The sequence below is a fragment of the Mercenaria mercenaria genome, chromosome 6 (assembly GCF_021730395.1).
Source record: "Mercenaria mercenaria strain notata chromosome 6, MADL_Memer_1, whole genome shotgun sequence".
Taxonomy (NCBI): Eukaryota; Metazoa; Mollusca; class Bivalvia; order Venerida; family Veneridae; genus Mercenaria; species Mercenaria mercenaria.
The window spans coordinates 12,570,809-12,598,013 of NC_069366.1; the positions used below are offsets into that span (position 1 = coordinate 12,570,809).

The 27,205-nt window shown below is 34.4% G+C and overlaps 1 protein-coding gene across 1 annotated transcript; it reads left to right on the plus strand.

The window, feature by feature from the left end:
* Positions 1–486: 486 nt before the first annotated feature.
* LOC123550316 (uncharacterized) lies at positions 487–25,408 on the plus strand. Its single transcript, XM_045338745.2, has 5 exons — positions 487–973; positions 18,263–18,365; positions 21,901–22,046; positions 23,655–24,086; positions 24,479–25,408. The coding sequence occupies exons 1-5, from the start codon at positions 769–771 to the stop codon at positions 24,994–24,996; spliced, it is 1,404 nt and encodes a 467-aa protein (XP_045194680.2). The 5' UTR covers positions 487–768; the 3' UTR covers positions 24,997–25,408.
* The last annotated feature ends 1,797 nt before the right edge of the window (positions 25,409–27,205 follow it).

Below are 27,205 nucleotides of genomic sequence, written 5' to 3' on the forward strand. Positions count from 1 at the left end.
TAAATTTTAAAATGGGAAACAAAACATGTGGTCTTTAGAGTCAGGTGGTCTTTGTTCAGAGGTGGTCTTTAATACTTTGTACTTTAATAGTATAGAACTTTATTACGCATTCGGTCAGTAAAATACGGCAAGTAAGATCAAATGCCATGGAATACTATCAGATACCCCTTTTAAACATACTGAATATATTTACTCAACCCTTCAATTAGACATCCTTTCAGGAAACGCCAAACTACATACAATGAGATTACTATTTTTTATGTCCATCATCTGTATCGGCAATTGATGACGACATACTTTATGCTTATCTAGTCTTCTTGACTCTGTCTTTGCATTGATGAGCAAACCGTTTTGCACGACGGACACTTGGAGAGTTGTATTGGAAATTATAGCATCTCGCTATTGAGTGGGCATGGTATGTGCTGTTTATTGGAAAGAAAGACATTTGTATTCGCTCTGTGGGTTAGTTTGGATAAAGATTATAGACAAGATATTTTTTTTATTATCGGACTTGTAGGAAATAACTTTCCCACAACTAGTTGTAAAATGTCAGCAAAGATAACCAAAAGTTCAATGAGAGGAAACTATGTAATGTCATAAAAATGTAGTTTGTTTCGTTATTTAGTGATATCACGGCAACCCAAATGGATGCATAGATATGCTTACGCTGGCAGAGAAAATCTAAAAGAGAAACTGTTATGATCTTAGTTAACATATTTGTTTGAAGATTAAGTGATATTTTATTTATAGCAATAAGGCATAGAAATCATGACTATTATAGATATATTGAAAGCGCTTGGACTAGCTGTGACAATAGTTATACTTCTGGTCGGTGCCATCAGCGTCTTCTCAAGACTGCAGAAACTTGAAAACATGGATCCAAGCTTTAAACAAATCGTCAAGTACCTGCTAGTAGCTGGACTGATAAGCGATATTATGTGCTTGCTTAATTTACTACTTTCAGCAGCATCAGGTGAGATATTTAGCGTTTTTTTATAATATCAAGCATTAAATGTGTTTAATTGTTGTCCTTGGCATGGACGATATTCCACCAACAAACAAAATACTCAAGTCTTTAGAGATATTGCCCATTGACAGTAACTAGTAATAAACTTTAAAGTGCGTTTATTCGTTCTGAGCAATCCGTTTGTCAGAGGGAAAAGGTTGGATACAGTACGCTCGTTACAAAAAGAAACTGGTTTATGGCAATTTTTCACATCTGGATCTTCCAATGACCTTTACAAAATTCAATGAAATCTGCTTAGGCCTCATCCGATTAAAACGTTGTTCATTGACATTTTTATGTGTTTTGCTTTCGCTCACACAACTGAAATAGGTCAGTTTCGCTATTTCACGGACATTATAGTGCACAAAGAATTCCAACCCTAATTGTCTTTAATGTACTTTAATCACAATAAAACATATTAAGTATAAATGTATTCTTTTTTGTAGTTGTATATATTAGTTTTGTCATATGCAATTTACAGTATTTTGCCTCAGTAAACCATTTTCTAAGAATGTATGTCCCATATGGTTCTGGGACGATTTCTGTATGGAAAGAATCGCAACAATACCTTACTAGAGGCGACTTTTAAGGCCTGCACACTCTGTTTGCTGTCTCTCTGCGATTCTAGCAAGTATGGAAGATTTTTATACCATACCTCATGTATTTATTTTTCAAGTAAATAAAATGTAAAACCAAAGAGTTAAGTCATTTGACGCCATGTAACATGTGTTGGTGCGCTGTAGAAAAAAAAACAGAAATGTGGATATATTTTAGAAAATCTGTTGAAGTTCTGTTTGGCTTAAACCGTTTCTTCTGCATTTAATTTCGTCAGATTAATCCTGGTTGCTACCCATTTCAACATTAAATAAATTGCAAAAACTGGCAAAATATTTTTTTGGAAACAACATTATACATACCGATTTTGTTATGTAAACTACGTTATATAGCAAGTGGATACATTCATTATGCCTATATGACAACTAGAATGACAATAACTACATGATTTTTTTCTAAAATTTTACTGAAGCAATCAAAAAAATGTTTAACAGAACATATTTACGATGGACATATATTTTTGTCAGATTTTTACATTTAAAAATGTGTCTGTTAAAAAAAACATGTCTGTTTTACACACTTTTCTTAATATCTTATTTTGAAGTTTTAACTGTGGACGGCAAAAAAATGTTTCAATACAGGACAATACATTTAATTACAGGTATTATGACTTCACTTTATAAATAATCCAAACTTGGAACTTAGAAGAAGCAAAATCTGCAATACACGTTTGGACGCAAACAATCGTGTTTGGTAACGTAGTTCACCATTCTATAGTTTGCAGACTATAAATGTGTGACTTCTATTGTGTTTCGTTGCCGATACTTTATGTTACATAATTTTTCATAACCAAAGCCAAAAACTTCTTTGACAATTTTTTATTGTAATACAGTACTTTATACATCTTATATTTTCAAAAAAAAATCCTATTTTACAATATTTTAAGAAAAGTGGATTATGAAAACTATGAATTCACTTAATTGGACTAGCTGTAATGTTAAGAATCCTGCTATATTTATTTAAAATAGGCATATAGTCACCACAGTTAACGAATATTAACTAGGGATATCAGTAAAACAGCAGGAATGTAAGGGGGCATAGCTAATGCTGACTAGTGTTTTGTAACGTAGTTCACAAAATCACAAAAATGATCATTTGCTAAAACTATATCTTATAGTAAAAATACAAGTAAAACACACATGTAGGTTACATAATAAGTCATTCAGGACTCTTTCTGTTAGTTTTTCGTTTTAGGTATTTGCACAATTTGCTTTACCGGGCAATCAAGCAATATTATCATCTCGTTCCATGAAATTTTCAACTGCTTTTCTGATTCTACAATTTTCTGCGAAATTTCGTCTCTAAATCTCGGATGCTCCCCTATTTTTCTAATCAACTTACATCCGTCTACGTTCATAGTCTCACATACCGCTGACAACTGCCTTGACCTTTTAGGTGCATGTCCGCACACCACACCAGCTGCATTTGTCACTGTAACTTTTTACAATGGATTTATGTCATATGTGACCTTTACGATTCTTTTGTTCTGCGTCTAGGTGTATTTGTACTACCTTCCGATCTTTCGTTAGGAGTTTCATCTTGTACTTTACTTGATCCTGGCGTTTCGTCTGGCACATAACTTTTTTCTGCTGATTCATTTACTTTCTTTTTATTAAATCTGGATACCTTCTGTCTCAGAGCATCTGTCCTTTTTGCGAACCTTATCAAGACTCTTCGTTAAATTATGAATTTTAATCTCAGCTTATTTTTAATTCAGTTGACATTTTTCTTTTCAACCTTTACCCTTGCTAGGAAAGTTCAGCTTAACAGTAAGAGAGTTTGTAGGTGCTGACAACACTGATGTACTGGAACCTGCAATAATGTAGACGTACATCTTTAGAAGTCTATAGCTAATGTTGAATCGCACGGTCCATTTTCGTCATTTATGTCCATCCCTTCACGATCCTTTAGTTGTAATTATTATCGTTTTCAATGCGATTGTTTCCTTGTTTTTGTCATCGCAATGATTCCCTCTTTTTTTCTCATTGCTTTCTGTATTTTGTTCCTGCGTTTCTTTAGTTTATGCTTTGGCAATTGGTCTGTAAGTATGTAGTACTTCTGGACCTTTTTCGCTTCTTTATTTTCATGTACTCATCTCCCTTTGTGTTGTTCTGTCGTTCAGTTACGCTTTCTGTATCTCTGCGCGTGTCTTTGCCATTTTCTGAAATGATAAAAACAATTCTGATCACAAATAAATTAATGTGAACCAAGACAATTCGTTGTTTGTGAACAACATCAATATATATCAGTTGGTTTACTTACTTGATCGGTTACTAAATGATGACTGGTTAACATCTGATTGTTTGTGTTCTCTGTCTTCGAGACTGATCATAGTACATATCTATACAAGTATTAATTTTAAATGTTCAGCTCAAAATGGTAACGTAATTCACAGGGAAATCGAATTAGATAAAATGAAGAATATTTTGTTCAATAAGATATTATTAGTAAATTATGATTAGTAAACTGAAGAATTAATTGTATAACATAATCAATATCATATTGGTAAAGGGACATATGTTTTGCATTCTCATCCATCAGAGGTTTGTCAAAATCCCGAGACGAACATCTGGTTTATTTATTTCGGTTATCTGGTGAGCATGCGCACTCGTCATAACTACCGGGAACGGATTCAGCCAATTTATGTTCGACATTATTCAGTACGCCGAATTGAACATTTAAACAATATCTTACAAAAATACTAACAATGAATTAAGACGACACTGCATGACTGCGATTACTAAATATTAATTTCTTTAATCGGATGTTTAGCAATTTACCTCAAGAAATAAGGAAATCCCTCGTAATTCGTCGCCGATATATGAAAAGGATGCGGTCAATTTTTTCACGGCCGATTTTGATTGGTTCTCGAAGATTTGTCGCGAAACTTCACTGACTGGCTGAAACGTTTTACCTTTAATATTACCAAACTAAAATATTGGCGAAATGTGCCAGAGGTTCAGTTAGGGAACCAAGGTAAACCTCTGGTATGCGCGAATGAATGTTTTGTTGCATGCCACTGTTCTTTCTTTGTTTTTCATGTTCTATGACAGTGGGTGGTGTAAGGAATTCATAAAAAGCAAATTGTCCTCTGCCTAGTTTGATCTTCATATGTTCAAATCTCTGCTTAGAATAACAAAATGCACGTATATCTCCCTTTCAGACCTTAAGTAACTAAATCTTTTTTTGTGCAATATTACAGAATACAAAAGATATTTATTTACAGCGATATACGGTAAATATTCGAGACACTTACCAATATCATCATTATAGTTTAAGGTTATACATTATTGCATATTACATATTTCATTATAACTTTTCCAACTACATCCTTTATTTTACATTCTAACATTTTTTCACTCACATTGTTGTGCTTTTCTTGTCTTCTATATTTCTGGTGAAAAAAGTATTACTGTGGACAGTAGCGTATATGTAATCAAACGACAACCAAAATAAGAAATTTCCCTCTAAAAATAAAAGCAAATAGTTAAATTACATTTCGCTACTATCTCATTGTTTAGAGAAAAAAGATGAATATGTTGTCTTAATTTCAACATTAAGACATAATCAGATTCAATAGTATTTAACAGTAAGCTTTATCCTTAATCAGAGATGCAATTTTCAAGGTGGCGAAAGTCTCTGCACTTAATTAAATTATGTTACAGTATTCAAAACACCGGTATGAGAAATGCTCACGAACAGGTTTTTTTTTTCAAAAACGAACACACATTGATGTGACCATGTCATGCAACAAACATTGTTTTGAATATGGCAGGCAAGACAGATTGTTGTGACTATGACATGCAGGACTAATTGGTGTGTATATGAGAGGTACGACAAATTGTTGAATGATCATTTACATGCAAGACGAATTATTGTGACTATGGCATGCAAGAGAAATTACTGTGACGTTGACACGCAAGATGCATTGTTGTGACCACGACATGCTCGACACACTATTGTGTATTTGACAGATGACAGGCAAGACAATTCGTTGAATGATCATGACATGCAAGACGAATTGTTGCGACAATGGCATACAAAAGACACACTGCTATCACTGTGACATGCAACACACATTTTAATGACTATGACATGCAAGACACATTGTTGTAACTATAAAAAGCAAGGGTTACTGTGACAACGGCATGAAGTGAAAACGTGTTGTGGCCATAAAAAAGGAAGAATAATTGCCATACTTATATGTTTCATATCTCTTGAACAAAAGTAATAACAATTTTTTACATGCTAGAGAATTTTTTTTCGATTACGACTTGCCACAAAATTTGTTGACCTACAATGACCTGCAAGGTTAGTTTTTGTGACTTTTCTTAACAAGCAATACACATTGCTGTGACTATAGCATGCAAAACATATTGTTGTGACTTTGACACGCAAGACACATTGTTGTGACTCTGGCAGGGAAGAAAATGTTTTGTGACTATTACTATCAGGAGAAATTGTTGTGATAATAACAGACAAGACGAATTGTTGTGACTTTAAAAAGCAAACAAAATTGTCATAGGATTTTATTCCATATCATTTGAATGAAAGTAATAGCATGTGAACCTTTTGTGCCCGTATACATAGACACTACCAGCATCTTTCTCAGATATTATATTCAACCGGTTGAAGTTGAAGTGCTGCTGAGTCAGACTCTCTTGGATGGCATGATTAGTTAACTTGACAATAAAACGTATAGACAAGTATCTGGTATCCCAAAGGGACTAATTGCGCTCTACTCAGTCCTGATTTAATTTATGTTGTAACAGATGATATTAATGCTTAGTTTAACCGCTGAGACCCAGTTTGACATCATTAAGCTGGAAACGAAACCTCAAGGTACCTTGGTTATACTTTCAATATTGACATCCTTGACATTTTTCAGGAGTGGTCAATTCCATGAATCCAGAACAAATTGAGCTGAACCAAAATATTTAGAAGCCATTTTTAGACTTGCATTGAACAATTGTTAATGGAAATCTTGAAAAACAAAAATGTATCATGAAAGAGATCTTTTCAACTTTTTTATTTTCCCCCGAACCTTGAGCAACATGATACGGAGTCTATATATGACAACTGATTCGTTATGCAAATATTACTTACAGTTATTTACAGAAGACTTTATGTTATAGAAATGATGTTAAAACAGGGTTATCCGGAGGCCTTTCACATAATTTAAAACCTTTTAAAGATATATACCACAAACGTTGAAAGACGCCTTAATTTGGTCCTATGCACTCCGTATACAATGAGGATGTATTTTGTGAACTAACGAAACTTAAACAAAATCAGATATTTGTAAATCTGTAAGAGGATTATGAAACCGGGATACAATGCAAAATCATAATGAACAGGGCATGTTTAGTGACTGGTCCCTCTATGATTACGTTTTCCTGTTTGATGAAGCATTTGACTATTTAAGTGTGAGATTCTGTGACGTGCAGTTTTGTCTTGGAACTCTTACATGTGCCCTTAAAAGTTATCCCCTTGGTGCATTGACTAAGTACAGCCTGTTAAGTAAATTGATGTACTGGTACCTTGGAATGACCATATTGATAATGTTATACAGTATGTTATTTTGTAACTTATGTTAGAGACAATCTCACTAGAGAATTATTTCATTTCCACTGTTTCGTCTTACTAGTAAAAATGTGTAAGGTCGATGGGTCATGTCCAAAATGCGTTTAAACATCCCAGTTTCCTTTACATAGGTAAGGATATTTATCGGGTTAGACATAACTCCACCTAAACTGATTGTTCAAAGTCAAGAAATTAACAGGATTTGCTCGCACGCGATGGGTGAAAAATGTGTCCGTATGCCGGCTGCATGTGTTATTCTATATTTCCTGGATAATCAAACGGGTAGAAAACTCTTAGAATTAGAATATAACACTTTTTTTAGTAAAATGTAGCCCTTACAATGTATATTACAAATACAGTTAAAATAGAAAAAGTGGAAACTCCACAGGTCGCCCAACACGACAAAAACAAAAATGTTGCAGGCTCGGTTTGATTATTATGGTCAATACCATCAATGTGTTCTGCGATTGCAAAAACTTGGATTTAAGCTTTAAAGTATCAAACACTTTTTAATGTCAGGTTTGAATGGCGGCTGGCTGCACCAGGAGATTGGTTCAATTTTTCACCGCAGGCATTTTGTTGTTGATGTTGGTGAGCCCTGTGACATATTTGAAAAGGAAAGTCTGTCAATAATACCAACTGCTTTCATTAAACATAAGAAAAACAAAACTTTTCTCTTTGGAATAACTGATTATTTTATTTAAGTATAGTAAATTTGTTATTTTCAATCGTTTGGATGCTTGCTGAGGAATGCCAAGGAAAAATAAAGCAGATACACATTTCTCACATGAAACTGATTTTTGCCGACCGATGTTATTACAGATCCCACCAAATGTTTCACGTGCTTGATACCAGAAACTTTTTCCATTATAAACTGATAATAAAACTCGGCTTAAATCTTTAATTAGCACAGTTGTTTGATTAGACGCTATTTTTTGTCTTTTAATTGTAACCTCTCATGTATTAATGCCGCTTTGGTTTACGAGAAACAAATAAATTCTCCTAGTGCGACAAGAAAATATAATATAATTTATAAAGAACAGTTTAAACAGTCGTGCTATGAGATGGAGTAATAATTTAATTGGAGAATGTGGATAACGTAGACTTCTGACATCTTTTGATCGTGCTTTAAGAGGGAATTAGTCAATAGAACTATTCTCCAGTGGAAGCCCAATTTTTCTCTAAACAACAGACGGTCGAATGATTACTGCCACTGACATTAAATGTCTTGCCAGTCATCGATTTGCGATTAAGACCTCGCTTGGCGTGTAATTCTTCATTTGAGGAAGTCAACGAGCTGGCCTACGGTCGGTGGTTATACATAGGAGCCCGCCAAAAGAAGCCGCCATTAGATCTTTAACTATGTCGGTGGCATTCTAAACGCAAGAAAAAGCGGATTGAAGTGTAGAAGGAAAGATACTTTGATTGGATGTAGTCACACTAACACTGTCTAGGTCATATGACGACCTTTCCAGCTTTGATGGTGGGGAAAGACCCCAGGTACTCAACGGGCATTATTTCATCACGAGCAGCCACTTGTGTAGAGCCACTGACCGTCGGCAAGCCAGCTGGACTGCTTCCTAACCTGAAGGATGCTACATCCCAAGTGTAGTTCTGAACCCGCATCGAAGAGGAGCAAGTGATTCGAAGTCAGCGACTTTAAACATTCGGCCATGGCGACCCCTGAAAGATTTTTTAATCATCTGTTTAAACATCTGCTTTAATTCTTGTAAAGTATAGCATCTCGGTCATGATCCGGTTTCATTCATTAAATGCATATTTCAAAAACAATTTGTCAGTCAAAAAAGATTCATAGCTATATGTGTAATAGACCAGTAATACAACAGTCAAAACACATGGTATGAACTAGTATCTATTGTAATAAAACAGTTTCATTATTTATGTACCTGTATGAGTGATATACCTACTTATAGGTCTTGAAAATCCTTAACTTATGACGATGTATCGTGAGTATACAGCATAGATTAATCAACGGTCGACAAAATGTAGTAGCAGATTCTTTTCCTCCAGAAGAATGTGACGAGAGTGAATGGTATCTGTGACGTTTGAGATCAGTTCAATAGATAACATCATATAGCATGCATATAGTCAGCGAATACAATGATAACTTAGTAAAGAAAAGTCTATTTGTTGAGGAAGTATTTTATTCGGAAAGATTTTAATGAATTATACTATATCTATAGAATGTAAAAATGTTCGTTGGCTTTCATGGTGTCAGAAAAGACATTTCCAAAAACGATTTTCATTTTAACAACTTCTTCTAAGGAAAATCTGTTATTGTGCGACGTTACAACACATATGATAAAAACTAGCAGGAACCCTACGTTGTTGTTCCCTTTTGAAGCACCATGACGACTTTCCTGTTGACGGTCGTAAATTTCCTGAGTTTTGTAATATAACGAAATAGTGCTATAAAATAGGTCATTTGTTTTATTTATATTACTATTTAAGGATTATGACATGCACGGGAAAAATATGTCAACGGGTATTGGTGCGGATCATAATATGACTATATTTTCAAGTTGAAATATTCACGTGAATTCGAAACTAGCAATCTGTTATACAAAAGCAGTGTCTTATAATTATATACCGTATTACAGGTCACAAAAATAACATGGTGCAAACCAGATGTTTGACACACATTTTATCAGCGTGTCGTTGAAATGGCGCTGGTTTATTCGAAAGTGCAATTATAGTTTTTCTGGTTGAAACATTATTTCTCAGAAAAGTATCAAACCCATAAAATTCTGTCGCCTTGCATGTCTAACTCAATTACTTACAGAAAAGAAACGTATTACTGTAGTACAATATTCAAACATTCCTGTCATGTAAATCTGTCATGTAAATGTGATACATCTATTCTTTTACCCCTGAGTTCTAAAACTTGGTGGAGATATTTGTTACATTCCGCATCATAAACAGACATTCTGTTGACGCATAAAACAATCGTTTGATTATATTACTTCCTATTTATGAGAAGGTGAAAAATAGTTCCATGAATTTTGTTTTTAAGCATCCTGGTTGACCAAACTATCGTGTACAGACTATATCAGACAAGTTTGTTAATTGGTCTTTGATGTTTATTGGACAGATTTGTAAAAGTTGTATTGTATCTGTTCTTTCACAGACACTATATGGCGAACAAGGATTATTACATACTTTTCTTTAATCACACAGCGATGTCTCTTTGTGACCTTTGTGTAACAGAAGTCTTTATGTGTCTGGGAAGCGTGAAAGAAATAAAACTTGGAAATTTCGACAGTTTCGCAACACCCGTATATATGAAGCGACTAAATCTTGATTTATTAATTCGCACGGGAAACATATACAAGTAACAACTAAATAATGCAATTCCCTTGAATATAAAATCATTTAAAAATCCAATATCAGAAACTAAAATAACACATTTACATCGCAAAAGTATTTTAAAATAATACGAGAACTACATTTTTTCCACTTCAGAGAGATAAAGAAGTATGCTGTTGAACGATGTATACATTTTCTAGGCAAAACTTTTTATCATATTACGAGAAGTTCTTTCATATATGTGATAATTCTTCATAATCAGAAAGACAAATCCCTTTAGATGACACTCGGATCCTTTTTATTATCTTAAACGATCATTAATGAAGCCATCCTTTCAGCGAGAACGTAAATCCATGTAGTCTTGGACTCGGTGCGGCTTCATTATGCGTGAAAGATGTTGCATATTTTACTCTTATGAACAAACTCAATCAAACCGAGTCTGCTATTTTTTTATGAAATGAGTTTTCAATTGGTTTTATTACACATGGTCCCATATTTATTGTTTTAATCCTTGGCAAGTTGCATTTAGTAGGAAAAGTTTATATGACCATGTGTTGTGTACACATGTAAAGAAAATGTTGTTTTTTTTTGCTATTTTCAATACTGTACAAATAACTTTTTTTAGAATTAATGACTCTAAATCAATGTACAATGACTTTAATTGAGATGTACGTTTTAATTTTAGAATATGAGATTTTCTTATTTTCTATGATACCTAGAGAAGTAGTTGTTTCAATTAAAAATATTGAGTAGGTCTGAAGTGTCTTTAAATGTCAGTCTGGTATTGGAAGTGGACGACGATAGTCCAGGGCTATCTAACAAATGATAAAATGCTCCAGATATTTACTTTGTTTGTTTAGGTCAATACGAATTGTAAATAGATGGATACTGGATAACTTGATTGAAAAAAAACAACAACATTAAGGCGACTAATTAGATTAGTTGCCTTAAACATGATGGTTGTTTATATTTTATGTATCCTAATGACGCAATCTGACTAAAGTACATCTCCTATTACGCTACGCATAGGATCTGAGAACGACCTATTCATAGCCTCGTTCTGACGACCCTTTCGCTAGCCAATCAGAGCTTAGCTTACAACATTTTGCAAATCTACCTGTAGCCTTGACTTTTGATATTTACAATTCTTATGTCGCATTTTGTCAGATAGCCGGTTAGCTCAGTCGGTAGGCCACTTGCTTTGTAAGCGATGGGTCCCGGGTTCGACCCCTGGAATGACTGCACATTTGTCTTACTCTTTGGCATTCGAACAAGTCGTCTGACTGGTTAAAATAAAAATAGCAATACTGGAAATCCAAAATATACAGAAGACGTATGTGAATGGGTCGTTCTCAGATCTTCGTTTAGAAGATCAAGTACTAAGTAAAATTGCCTAATGACGTATCTGATTATGATTCGTTCAAGAATTTGGATTTCATAAATTGAAAGCACGGCAGTAATTCATCATATTTTGAATGTTAGTCTGTAATTCATACAAGAAAAGGTTTTCATCAGTGGAAAGCTAGTTTGGATTTCAACTACATCATACAATGTGACTAATGTCCCATGCGTTACTCATTAAAAGTTTTCCGAAACAAATGATTTCTCTGAATACTTTAAAGATAGCACGCCTACTAGTTTCAGGAGACGTAGCTGCTATGTCTCACTGAATACAGTAACAGCATGATACTTTCCTTTTAATACTGGACCCACATGATCCTGTTTAGTTCTGCAATCATCAGACTCAGACACGTTAAGAAAGATTTACATGATAAGTAGCGCCATTCTGAGATGAATTAGTATTTCTTTAAATCTTCTCGAGAAAAATAAATAATAAAAAATGAAAGTTTGTCATTGAAATTGTTTTTTTTGTTTTTTTTTTTGCAGAAACAACAGATGCGTTATCATAAACCTAATTAGGTGGTATAGAGTTCAAACGCTTTGTTTAATTGATGGTTTTGTCTTTCTGCAAATCCAATTTAGTTATCTGACCTACTGTATCAAATTAGGGTGCACATAGTATATGCTAGTACGTCAAAATAAAGCGATCACTGCGATCAAAACGAGCTATCTAATTATCTACGATATCTAAGCATGATAAGTAATAATGAAAGTACTTTGTGAACGAACAACACATTACAAAACAAAAAGTATCTTTAAAAAAAGATACATGGCCGCTTTAGCCAAAGTACACTTTAAGCTACGAAACGTGCATGCACTCTGCACCTTTACATACGAGTGGGTATTTATCGAGCAAAACAAAAAATATTTTTAAAGTAAAATGTAGAACATATTTTACAGAACACATAATTTACATCATAATTATATTAATCATAATCTAGGAAACTTTGACAAAAATAAGACTAAAAAGGAGGAGACGAAATTCCAAATTTGAAATTGTCAAGGGATACCAAAATACCAAAATGGGGACTAGTTGACTGTAAATCGTTTACGGGAGATCATTCCATGTCAGAATTTTTGTATCGAATGCCACGAGAGTCTTGCAACGGATTGTACTGCATAACAATACAGCTCAGAGCACCTGCACATCCCTTAAGAAAATATTATCTATTCCATTCGAAAGCCTGTGGAACTTTTTATCCACAAATTTAAAATGCACAGTTTAAATCAGCTGCAAATTACCTTTACCTCAGATATTTACAGGAAGTAAAGGTTGAATCAATGCCGGCATGCGGCCGGAAAAATAGGTTATTTGCTACTTTGGTTTGGACTACTTCCCTGCTCAGTATTAAACAATAGTTTTCGTGAACTTGGATCATTTAATAATTTGATCTGAATAAGTTTGGAATGTGCAAGCTCCTATAATATGACTTCGTTAAGCAAGCGTCAATTTCTTTGAGAATAAAAATGTTAAATTGTAATCAGTAGGTTAAAGGTCGGGGTCACAATGAGGTAGAGACTGAGAATGGTTACCGTACGCTTTGGCCTACAGTAGTGAAACTTCATAGACTAGTTGTGCATGATCAGTAGGTCTCCCTGATAATTTTAGGGTCATAAATTCAAAGGTCAAGGTGACAATGATCTTCTCAAGATTGGACATCGATTCTGATCAGTTAGTAAAGACAGTTTGTAATTAAATCATCATAGTATTACCCATGGTCAGTAAATGAATTCATTGTTTTAGGGTGTAATAGGTAAAATGTCAATGTCACAGTGAGCTCTAAACAGAAAACAGTTTCCACTCAATGTTAAAGAACACGTTGAAAATCAATATTCAGTAGATTACCCCTGTTGTCTCTGAGGTCTTGTGGTCACAGATCAAGGTCACAACGAACAAAAATAGATGCCTTCGACAAGCCGTCATGAGGGCATATGCGTTTTATGAATAACTTTAGTTTAAAAACTGAGTGTAATTTGCCCCTTCAAACGTTGAAGTTACATGAACAAAATACATTCTCTTATACACAATATGTCTTAATTAACCATATTTTACAAATAATGTTTTAAGCAATATTTGTAATTAAAGCGATAAAGACAGAATAAAAAGAGGTAAAAAAACATGAAATCTGTTTTTGCTTCTTCGCATCATAAATTAGTAAATAAACATTGAACTAATTGTATTTGATTTACATAAAAATAACTAAAATAACCTTAGCATACCAGTATCTGTGTTTAATTACAAGATTTGAGTTACAAAAAGCCAGGGAGGAATATCAATTTATCTTAGAATTTACATTCACATTGTATACTTAGCTCCATTTTTGAGTTACATGAATCAACAGCAGTTGCATTATATAAAATGTTTGATTTAAAAGTTATGAATAGGAAATTGAGGGGATTATTTTTAAGATGTTTAGGTGAAATATTTATCCAATTATTGTAGTCATTATTGTTGTAGAAGAGAAAATTCCAAGAATTTCACACCGCTTTCATGGAACATCCAGTGATACTGTTTATGTGGGGGCCATTATTAAACAAAGCACGTCATAAACATGTATATTTCTGCTGATTCTATTTAGTTTTCTTTTTCATTTGCTAATGCCATTGACGGTACATCTACATATAATCACAAAAAAAACAAGGATGAAATCATATTTCTAGACAATATGAACAAATTAATAAAGGATGCATATCTGTTTGACAGTTTTTTCTAACTGTATATTTATGATATTATGTCAACTTTACCTGGAGGGGATTACTTTTATTTACACTGTCCCATGTCTTTGGAACATGGTGGGGGTAAGAGTGAGGTTGGGTGCGCACCATAAACCGGTTTAAGCTCCCCAGTGGTGTTTTTGCCACTGACCGTTCCAAGGCGGTGCCCCACTGTGTTCCTTTGTTTGTTCGTTTTGTCCTCTTGTGTAGGCTTTGTGTGTGTATGTGTGTGTGTTCCTTTGTTCGTTTTGTCCTCGTGTGTTGGCGTTGTGTGTGTGCATGTGTGTGTGTTTGTGGTGTGCACGTCTGCGTGCTGTAGGTTTCGTTTTGGGGAGGCTGCGATATTGGTACGTGGCATTCCCTGTTTGATATTTATCTTTGCTTTTTTTTTTTTTTTGGAACATGGTGGGGGTAAGAGTGAGGTTGGGTGCGCACCATAAACCGGTTTAAGCTCCCCAGTGGTGTTTTTGCCACTGACCGTTCCAAGGCGGTGCCCCACTGTGTTCCTTTGTTTGTTCGTTTTGTCCTTGTGTGTTGACTTTGTGTGCGCGCGTGTGTGTATGCTTATTGTTCGTCTTGTCCTTATGTGTTGGCTTTGAGTGTGTGTGTGTGTGTGTTGTTCGTTTTGTCCTGATGTGTAAGATTTGAGTGTGTGTGTGTGTGGTGCACGCGTTTGCGTGCTGGGGGGTTCGTTTTGAGGAGGCTGCGCTTTTGGTGCGTGGCATTCCCTGTTTGATATTTTTCTTTGTTTTTACTAATTAAGGATTCAAGTATTCCTTTCGTTTGTGTTACAGCTTGTGAAAATGAGATATTGGAATGCTATGCTTTGTCGATGTTAAGATCGATTGAAATGTTAGCTAGTTCTGTATTGTGTGCCTAATATTATCAATATTTCTTTCAATATATTTTTGTTAGGGTAATACATATCACTGAGTGAAACTCATATTTCTTTTCACAATGTAACGCTTGGTTTCAATTTGCAATATCCGGTCTACATCAATTCTATATACTATGCATCGTTTATGCCGATTTCATTATAAGTTATACATCCTTCAGTCTTGCCAAATCACTACATATTGACAGACACATAAATCTTTAATTATATATTGAATTAAAATGTATCTACCCTTAATTGTCCTGGTTTAACAAATAGAGGATACAGATGCGTGTATTTTTCCTGATGAATATTGAAAGAGCTGAATAAAGTTCAAGGCTCTGCTGAGCATTTTTTTATTCAACTCATTTAATACGTTCAATATGGAAAGACACAACTGTTATATTTTTTTCACAATATGTTTGCCCCTTTAGCTGAATTGTAAAAGTTATTTCGTCCTTTCCCTGTTATATTCAAAGACAATTCGATCAACGTCTTTTATTCTTGAGATGACATCAACGTAAAACTGTTATTACCATACCAAACATATATTATTGGGGCACGGGACAGTAGATTTGAAAATTTTGAAAATTCCGGGCAAGTGTCAAGCGGATGTACTCGTATTGCATATACTTAGCACTTCATCATGTGACATTTTCAGCCGCCGATTATGTTGTTTCTGTGATAAAAACGAGTAAAACTCAGGTTTCAGGACACTAAATTTTGAGGCAAAAAAGGCCGAAAATGCACACCTCGCGCGACCTGTACCGTATTATCTGCAAATGACTGACCTAAAACACATGTATATTCTTAAAACATGTGACCGATAATGGTGGGAAGAAAAGTGTCTCATAACCGTTCACTTTTTCCGCAAATTTGAGCTGAATCTGGATGGATGGATGACCGTTTCCATTTCGTCTGACTTCCGTTACCTCAGGTAATATTTTAGACCTGGCGTCTACAAATAACTAGGAAAAACGATTCAAGCACATATTTATTTTACACCATAATTACTAGTACGCAGGAATCCTTAGTTCTATAAACATCGTAAATAACCAGTTGAATATATATGCCTTTAAAGTACATCTATCAACGTACCCGGGTCAAATGCATAACTGGCCCCTGCCACTTAAAGGCTGTCCTTCACTCATGTGATGCATATAACCATGCCTAATTATCTAAATGTTATACAAGTTTACAGATGGTTTATTTCATTACAATTTCCATATACTCAAACTACACTTGACAACTTGGTATTTGTGGAAGCAGCATCATGTTACGACATAGTTATGTAGTATATTGTTCCTATATTAGATAAGTAAAATGTATATTAGCTGTACGTAAAACGCTCAGGGTAAAATGCTCGGTAGACAGTACAAAGCATTCACCTAATTTCGTAAACTATATTACATACAGAAAACAATATTCAGTCCCTACATCCGAATGACCAACACACTTAACTCAAACAAAGAACTATTCCGTTCATCTTCATTTTAATATTAGTCCGTGAATGTTTCCGATTTTCTGTAAAGACAGTAATCTTGCGCTCACTTCAATAAAATGTACTTACATCATTTCCCCCGACTGATTACTAGCGAAACTGTAATGAACACATTGCCTAAACGCATTTGTTTTGTTGATTGGCCTTCTCTTCAAGTTTTTAGTATGCTTTTCGTGTTATGGATATCAATTTGAATAACCTTTCGTCGATCTATCAGCTAAAATGTCTCTTTTATAAAGCATGATTCTACCAGACACGCGTAAGTATATAGTGTTTGTCCAATAAAATGGATCTAAAATTGCAAAGGAAAATAATTCCTATTTATATAAAATCGTAATATTTGACATAATATCTGAACCCCATGAGTGGCGTGTTAATTAGTTATTATATTATGGTGGGATTTACTAAATGAGGTTTGGTTGACCTGTTTCTAAAATTTACATACATTTTATGAAAACTTAAATGTAAATATATCAGCTAAGCAATCGCACAAGTAACGTGCGATTCAGTATATTATGCGCTTTCGACAAAAAAGCAAATGCCTTATTTTCTGATGTCACATTCGAAAGGGAGTTATAATAGGGGCTATGTGAGTAAACACACAGTTAGGGCTGCTCTATGTGGGGGGGGGGGGGGGGGGGGGGACGAAAATGCGTTGGGGTTAGTAGCTATTGTAGCAAAAATAGTATGGACTTGATTGCAACAAGTATGATGCAAAAAGAGACTTTTACAAGACGTAGATACCCCATGTTCATTTGCAAAAAATAATATATTTGGTCCTGGTGCAGCATTTGAAGCAAATAATAGCATGCATTAACAGCATGTGAATTACACTAGACTTCCTACTAACGAACACCCCGATATCAAGACAATCCCGCTACTAAGATTGATTTTTCAAAGAACGGAATAATTTGTGAAAACATTCAATGGTCGCCTGTCCAGAAATAAGCCCACCCCGCTAATCCACTAATACGACAGCCATTACCAGTCTGATTTCAAAATACATGCAAAATTTGCCTCCACCAATACGACAACTGACAAGTTTCCTTCCAAATATCCCATCGAGCTCCACTGATAATTAAGTAACCCACCGAGGGCATACAGGGTTTTTTTTCTTTCATAAATACATGCCCGGATTCAGTGAAAAAAGATTTATGATAGAATAACGATTGATGTATTTACCAAGTCGTACAAATGAAATTTAGCATATATTTTTACACAAATTTAAAATACATTTCAGGAGGCTGGCCGCTACGATTTGTGACTTGCGAAATTTGGGGATTTGTATCAACAACGATGCTTGCATTTTCTGCATGGCTGGTAACTATGGCAGTAGTTGAGAGGTATACACAAATTAACTATGTCAGTAATTGTAGGACTTTATCCACTGTTACCAATGCCGCTGAACAAGGTGACTTAATGACTAACGAACGAAGCAGTTCAACTTTACATCTAGTAATCACAACCACACAAGAATATAGCAAACACCTGTGTAGCTTTAGACTCAGAAAGTATTACTCCCGTAAAAACTCAAACATCATTGCCTTTATTTAAGTAATATATTGACTGATAAACAAAGACTATAATAAATATATATTTTTACTTACATATAATGATTCTACCTACATAGTTGGTAATGTACAATGTGCTAAGCGCAGTTACAATGAATTCGTTGCAATTAGCGTAGTAACAATGAATTCTTTGTATATTTTGCATAGCTGCCAACTATACGACTGTTAAATACCAGAATGTCATTTAAAACGATATTATCAATAATGTTGATGCTGAATATGGTGGTAATTATAGCTATCTTCATTATCATCCCACTTACCACTCCCTTTTTGTGAATTACTGCATAAAGATGTCTGCGGAAAGAGGATGACATTGAAATCGTTTTAGTCACCTACCGGCGGGATACTGCGTACTTTGAATGTACAATATATTTCTTTCATGAATCTTAGTGAATGAGTGGATAGCAATATGCATGTTCTTTGACGACAATGTGGAGAGCATGTGCATTAGTTTACATTTATCCATTTGTTCATCAATTCGTCCATGTGTCTGTCCTTCTGTCCGTCACAATTGGCGGATTCTGTCATAATTTAAAAAGTACATGAGACTTTTTCATCGAACTTGATACATGGATAGATGGAAATATGGAAATATTCACAGTTTTTATTTGGTGATTCCGCGATAGATTAAAATGTACAAGAGATTATTTCATGAAATATGGGAAACAGGTAGCAAACATTGTCGAGAAATGCGCATTTTTTTCAATAGAGAGTTTGAGATTTCAACCCTCGCCTTCCCCTTCAACATCTCTTGCGAAGTTAACGTATGAAGTTGGAGTTCGATTAAAATTTCTTGAGATTTCAAACATTAGAATGAACCTTATTTCTTTTAATCCGCCCATTCAATTTATCCGTAATTATGATCGTTTTCTTCGTGCATTTTGATACCAATTGTCCGAAAGGGCAAGAATTTTACAAGAGGTTTTAAAAATGAAAAAATGAAAATTGAATATAAAAACATTTCAATTAATATAATCATCGCATGGATATTAGAGCGATTACCAAAAAAAAAAAAAAAAAAAAAAAAAAAAAAAAACAACGATAAAACAATGTGAACAATGTAAAAACTCGTTAGTGTTGCTCCAAACATCTCGTTTCTTTAGATTTTTGTTGCTATTGTGTGTTTGTTTAATTTGTAATTTGTGCAACATTTTGTTTACTTTTACACTTTGATTAATCTGACCTATTAGATACTGGCACGTAGTAATTTATCAGACTGAAATGAAATGAAAGTTATAATTACGTCATGAGTTGGACTAATATAGGACGTGGAATGGTTTCTTATCGTTGTAATGGAAAGAATCGCGTGACGTCCATGGCGTCCACGTGCACGTTGCGACAACAAGTTGACGTCATTTTCGCGAAAATATTAATGCGCATCAGTTTGATTTGTTTATTGCATTTTCGGAGATTTTTCTTCCGTATTTTTTCCTGTCTTTCATGACAGAACGATAATTTAGATATAAATTAATCATTTGATAGTGGATAACTCGTTCTTTCGCGGAAAATAGTGCTCTCCTAAAGTCGCGCAATATTACCGCTGCAGAACTCGTGCATATATCCACATACAAAGTTAATTACCTATAATGATCATATCAACGTGATAATGACACTCTGTATGACTCTGTATAATGCCAAACTCTCAGACAGCACAATATGATTTTAATATACTTTTTTATAAGTAAAGCATCTGCGGATCCAGGAATTTTGGTTAGAGGGACACCTACATTAAAGAGGAGGTCACCCATTTCAGGGTGGGGGTATGGGGGAGTGGGTAGGGGTAGGGTAGGGTGACACCGAGTTTCAAGACCGACTTTCTTTGTAAAATGTAAGAATCAAAGGGGGAATTAACCCACAATGTCCCTCTGCCAGGCTCTGGTTTCGTGCATTTAAAAAAAATGGAGTTATCCCATACGGCTAACAGGAAACGTCATCATGATATCATAGATCTGAAATTGTCTGATACTTCAGAAGAATTTTCCGTCTTACTAGTACCATTTTATGTTTATAATTAAAACGCAATCGTAGTATTAAGTGTCCGACAGAAACAGATTGATTTTATTTGGATGTGAAAATAAAATGTTCCACCAAATGATAATCGCGCGTAATAATTTATTTTTCAAGTAAAATGACTGTCATGCCATGTGCCTCCATCCAGATTTCAGTCTTTGATGCCGATTATGTGGACAGAGTAGATGTAAAAAGAATGAAGTTTCGACTTTCGTGATATCACATCTTCGGACGTTCAAAACTTCACTTCATACGACAAAAAGGTCCAACTGGTATAATCGATACCGCCTGGGGACACAAATATGCCGTAGAAGTTAAAGTTTGAACAAAATCTCAAAGTTTCTCAAAATCAGTTGATAACTTCATACTTCCAGGTTCAATTCAATGTATTTAGTAAAAATCATTAGCCATACAAAACTTCATTATTCTTATACCTATTGATAGTGTTTCGCATAAAATTTTTAGTCTAATTATATATATGGATAATCAAATAACTTAATAAGCAGAAATCCTGAAACTAAGCTTTTTATTTCGCATAGTAATAAAGAGAAGTCTTAGGCTTACGTGATATTACATGGAAAACTTTAGTAGCAACGTGTGATATAAATAAAATACACGCATATCGGTGACGTTTTACCCAAAATATATATGAGAGACGTTGAAGAGGACGAAGTTTGAAATCTCAAACTCTCTATTTTCTACATTTGTACATCCGTTTATCCTCTTGTCTGTCTTGTCAGTCACATATGGTAGATTATATCATAACCTAAAACGTACAAAAGATTTCTTTATTATATTTGGGACGTGGATAGACCATAAAGATCATTTAAGTTTACTTAGGTTTATCGTATACCGGCAAATTGTAGGTATATAGGACTTTAAAGCTTTGATGTTAGTAGGAGGACACCGGCCCCTCCAGCATTATTTCAGGCAATGGCGAAAACTTTGGTGAACACGCCTTCAGTAAGCCAGCTGATGGCTTCCTCAAATTAAAGAATAGTCTACATGCATGCGAGGTTTCGACCCACAGCGGTGCAGGTAAGTATTTCAATCAGTGAATTTAATACTGGGTCATGGGACCCCATAAGACATTGTCGTTTGGAAAACGCCCACGACGGTGTAGATTTTTGTGTTTTGTTGCCAGAATTAAAATTTGTTTGGACCAATCGCAGCGATGTAGTGTATTTTATTTCTTACTTTGACCAAGCCCATCCAATATAATATCAATTTTTTTTGCCCACATTATAGTTATGTTTCTAAACCATCATGTTGATACAATTGCTTTATCCTATTACAGATACATGGCTATATTATCTCCGTCAGATGTCCCATCAGCATTTTCACAGAGAAATACTCGCATTATCTCGGTAGGAATTATCTTCCTGATCATGATGGCAGCCACAGGACCGTTCTATGGTTTTGGAGAATATACTTATCTTAGAGGTGTGTGCGTTTACAATAGGTTTGATTTTAATTTTAGTATTGAACATTTCCCCAATTTGGATGTGGATGTACCCAGGCTACATCTTATGGGATATACATTTCTCAGTTATTCAGTTTGCCAAAGCGTGTGGCCATGTTGATGATTTCAATGAACGTAATCAATATATTACAAATAGACTATTCAGCAAGGCTACCGTTATTATAAATTGCGTAAATATTTTGCTAAATTTTACTACCGTAATTCAAATTTGGTTTTAAAATTCAGAACTTCTGCGAGAAGGTATTTCAAAACTCGATTTTTATGGGGATATGGCTTACAAACTTCGTATGATTTTGGCTCGTGGATTTTCCAACTATATTTGGTAAAATCATAACACGTTTAAAAGAGGTTATGGTCCAGCTGTTTTGAGACACACTGCATGTAAAATGTTCAACCTTTTTACTGTTGGGCGCTACGCTTTGCTCTTTGATTGTGTCGGAAGATGGGGTTGGGGGACTTTTTTTTAATCCTATCGGGACTGAACTGTTTTGATTTCTGTCTTCTGACCAGTTTTATCAGGCCCTTAAGGGTGTTTCTCTTGATGCTCGCTTCTGCAAAGGCATTGAGTACATGCATGTTTGGTTCTTAATGTTTGCTTTTTGTATAAACTTACAAGAGCGTTTTGTGTTTTACATGCCATGCCTTCTGTTGCCATTGCGTGTGTAAGGGATTTACCTGGCGGGGATTACTTTTATATACACTGTCACGTGAATTTGGGACATGTTGGGGCTAACAGTGAGGTTAGGTATCATGTCAATACCTTACATAGTATGCGAGTTATACGCTGGATAAGGTTATCAAAAAAGGAGATAATTAAAAATGGGACCACCTAGAGTTATGGTTCCTTGTACCTGCACTTTCTCTACTGATCTCCATGAATATGTTATGTATCTTTTCAATACCTTCCATAGTATTCGAGTTACGACCAGGACAAGTTTTTTTATAAAGTTAATTAAAAAATGGGACCATCTAGAGTTATGGTTCCTTATCACTGCACTCACTCTCACTGACCTCTGTCAATATGTAAAGCATGAAGTCAATACCTTACATAGTATTCAAATTTTGCCCTGGACAATGTTTTCAAAAATGGAGACCACCTAGAGTTATGGTTCCTTGTCACTGCACTTCTATCATTGTATGAAGTTACAACTTGGTACCTTCATAAAAGAATAGGTAAGGGTAGATACTTCATGAGTTATCCTCCGGGCAAGAAGTGTGACAGACGGACAAACGGACGGAAGGACAGGATGGCGACTATATGCCCTCTCTCTCTCTCTCTCTCTCTCTCTCTCTCTCGGGGAGCATATAATTTAAAAAAAAAAAGTATTTTCTCGGAGTGTATATTTATATTTAGTGCTGAAATTAAAAGGGTAAACGACAATTGAATATATTTGACCATCCTAGTTTTGTGCACGTTAATGAAACATGACATAATGTTAAATCAAAAAGATGTATTAGATTTTAAACCCTTTTTAATTTTGTTTTCACTGTCTTTTGTAGTACATCCTAAATGTGATAAAATGAAGAAAATAATTTTTGGAAGTAACAAATTTTGATTAATATTTCAGGTTATTTGACTGTGCTAGTTTCAACAAATATATCGCTGCCTCTGACTTTAAATCAGAGGGAGCACACTGCTGAAGTAAAACTCCAGAACCTACATGAACTCTTTAGCCATTTGAAACGGTCTTCCTACACCTCTCCAAGTACAGATATGCTCTCTTTGGTTGCTCTTCATATACACAAAAACTTTGACGTCATCGTGAGCAAAGCACAATGGCTGTCACACGGAATATTGTTCTGTTTAAGAGCTATTTCGACCAGTTCTCTTGACACTTTTATTGGGCACTATCGTGACAGTGTGTTAACAAAAAATATCACGGATTTATCTTTTGTTGACGACATTGCAAAAACATTAAATATCAGTGACACAGAAATGACATCGCAGCTATCGATTTTCGAGTTGAATAATTACAGACAAATATATCTTCCTGTACAAGGTAATCAGAAATATTTCATGATAAAATGTGTCTGCTAATGTAATTCCTAGTTTTCTAATCCAGAACATGTGCAAAGTAAAGCTAATCTTTAATTATACTCAATACTTCCATTTTATCGATACTTACACTAACTATAGCCCTATATCCTTTTACGGTTATCATCAAAATTAATAAATCTGTTTTGCTGTTTACATTTCTACATTCGTATACATCTACGGCACAATTTAGTAAAAACTTTTCAGTTATCATTAAGGAAATCAATACTCATGACTACAATGCTGATTAAATTCTCTACAGGTATTGGTTATACCTTAAAATCATTATTCCGTTTGTCATTTCCATTCTTATTTTGATTAAATGTAATTTTCTTCATTAATTGCTTTTTCTTCCAGATATTGGAGTTTGTACAGCTGATCTTACTTCTCCGAGTCATCATGCCAGTATTTGGACAGGATTTTACATCACCTTTGTATTTATACTACCGTACAGTTTATCGCTAGCCGGACTCTGTCTTGTATACATCCGAGGGTTTGGATATAATTCCTATGCTTCAAAGCGGGCTTCTGATTTAGATGTCTCTCATACGAATATAACTTCTACCATATGTATGGTAAATTGTGTAATAAATCTTGTATATTTCTTGACCATCTTGTCGAATAAAAATGGAGCCCTGTTTAGTCAAACTACCGTTTTCTTGGTAACGTATATCATTTCTTTGAAAACATTGCCTCTTGTTGTTACTATGAGACTTGGTCCGACTACGTGTAAATGTTACTGTATGTGTTGTAACGTGTGTATAAAGAAACTGTTTATCTGGAAATCTGCTGATGACATATCGAACGAGTTGAGTGATTTAGAAATGAGACAGTCATTGACCGGAAAACAAAAGCTGTCAAAAGTAACAACATGAGTTTTCAGTTATGATAAGGTATTAAAAACATCATTTAACTTCTTCTTTATTGTACATACATGTACCAGCACGTGCGTCTATTAATATTATTGCATCTGGATCGTGATAAAAGTAATCAGACTGACTTTGCATTAGAATATTGACATGAAATTAAACTTTATATAGTAGGCTTCGTAGAGAAGATATTTAAAACTTATTTTAAGACTGATTATATCTTCAACAAAACCTGTGTTGCTGAAAACAGTATATTCAACAAAAACCTTTATTGTAAAAAGAAAGATTTCATGCAAAGTCTTATTTTTCATACTTTAAAAAGATAATATTTATTTGTCAAAAATGTTAGAAGTTATTAAATTTGTTGTACACTTTAGGTTATCTTTTTTTTTTTTCATTATGATAACTATTTCTTTTTTCTTCTGCTAATTGTTTTAAATGCGATCACAGCATATTTAGTTTCTAGTTTCTAGTTTCTAGTTTTTTAGATTTTTGTGAATTTTTACATTTCATCATTTATATTTTAAGGTTTGTTAAATTTAATGTACAACACCATTGAATATATCATTGTATAGAAATAAGCGTTTAATCAAATTAATCAGTTTCAGTTTATTTCTGATGCAATCAATGCATCACTGATATCCCTTCAAATAGTTTAAACACAAAGATGCCTCTGGAGACTTGAAGTGTAGTTACTGGGAAAGAACTCGTGCTGTAACTCATGGTCAAAGCTTTGGTAAGTGTGATTGTATTCCTTTGGATAATCGTTCAGTTTAATTGGATAAAAATTATAATAATTTGCAAAGTATGTAGAGTTTATTTCTTAGACTTTATTTTTCACGACAAAAATGAAAATTTAAAATGTGACAAGCTTGAGCCTTTTCATGGACGGTAGTGGAAATATATGCTACCGTCCACGCCCTCTAGCCTCAGGTGAAGCAGAACATTTGCATATGCTACAAGTACTTAAATACAATTTAGAGACATTCGTAGATCTGCCCATACAGCGTTGTACGTGAAATCTTTGATGAAACACACGTGTGCAAGGCCATGAAAAGCGGCGTATGTATTACCTGATATCTGTAAATGGGCAGAGCTACTGATATCTGTAAATGGGCAGAGCTAAACAATTCAGAACACCTGAAAGGAAATTCGAGGTTTCACCCAATCGCATTTAACTTCAATACACTGTTTCATTTAAAAACTACTGGCTTGTTCAAAATATAGCCATGCACACATTCAAAATGATAAAAACATATACAATAGATATATAGAAAATAGCCCATCCCCTCACAACTTGTATCAATCATTTGTTTTTATTTTGAGAAAATACCTTTTGTAACTTTTTTTCTTAAGTTGTCTTGTCATGGACAAAATATGTTGATACCATGTATGTAAATATATATGTATACTGAAAGGCATACTTTATGAGTATATACTATGTATTCTGTACTGGAAAAACTATGTATTTCTAAAAACAATTACTAGTCTTGTACGTCTGAAAAATGTAATCCCTACATATTTCTCCAGGTTTTTCCAACAGTAAAAGTATTACAAAACATGCAAATTGGCGATAATAGCACTGTTTGAAATTGAAAGTGAACAAATGGTTGTAAAATTACCAAATGCTACTGCATTTTAAAATACATATATGCAATTTAATATTTTTATGAGAATCAAGGACGGCCCCTCATACATGACAATGAGATATTAAATAGGACAAAATGTTTTACATCATAGAAGCATTTTTTCAGCCCGAAGCTGAATTATCTGTCCTTTTTGTAACATCTCGTTTATTGATGTAGTGTACTGCTTGACATGCATCGAAACTAAGATTTTACTGCTTTACGTTTCCGTTTTCCTTCATGCATTATTCGAGAAATAAATGAATAAATAATTCCTCCGAGAAATCCTTTCACACCTATCACTTTAAAGACACTAAAAGTCTACAGCATTATCCGCAATATTGTAGGGTGTGGTTTTCTACAACTTAGGAAATATTATACTACATCTTGAGTCTTGTTTACGCAGGGATTTAAGTTAGTAACATACAATTTAAGTACGTTACCTGTATTCTTTCATATGTATTTTGTCTCCCCAATAGGTGGGGGAGACATATTGTTTTTGCATTCGCCGTCTGTCCGTCCGTCCGTTTTAAGCTTGTACGGCTTCCACAGGTCAAACTGCTAGCTGGATGTCGACGAAACTTCACCGG

Coding starts and splice junctions, on each gene's coding strand:
- LOC123550316 (XM_045338745.2), top strand. CDS start 769: ATGACTATTATAGATATATTGAAAGCGCTTGGACTAGCTGTGACAATA. Junction 974..18,262: donor ACTACTTTCAGCAGCATCAG/GTGAGATATTTA, acceptor AATACATTTCAG/GAGGCTGGCCGCTACGATTT. Junction 22,047..23,654: donor AGAATATACTTATCTTAGAG/GTGTGTGCGTTT, acceptor TTAATATTTCAG/GTTATTTGACTGTGCTAGTT.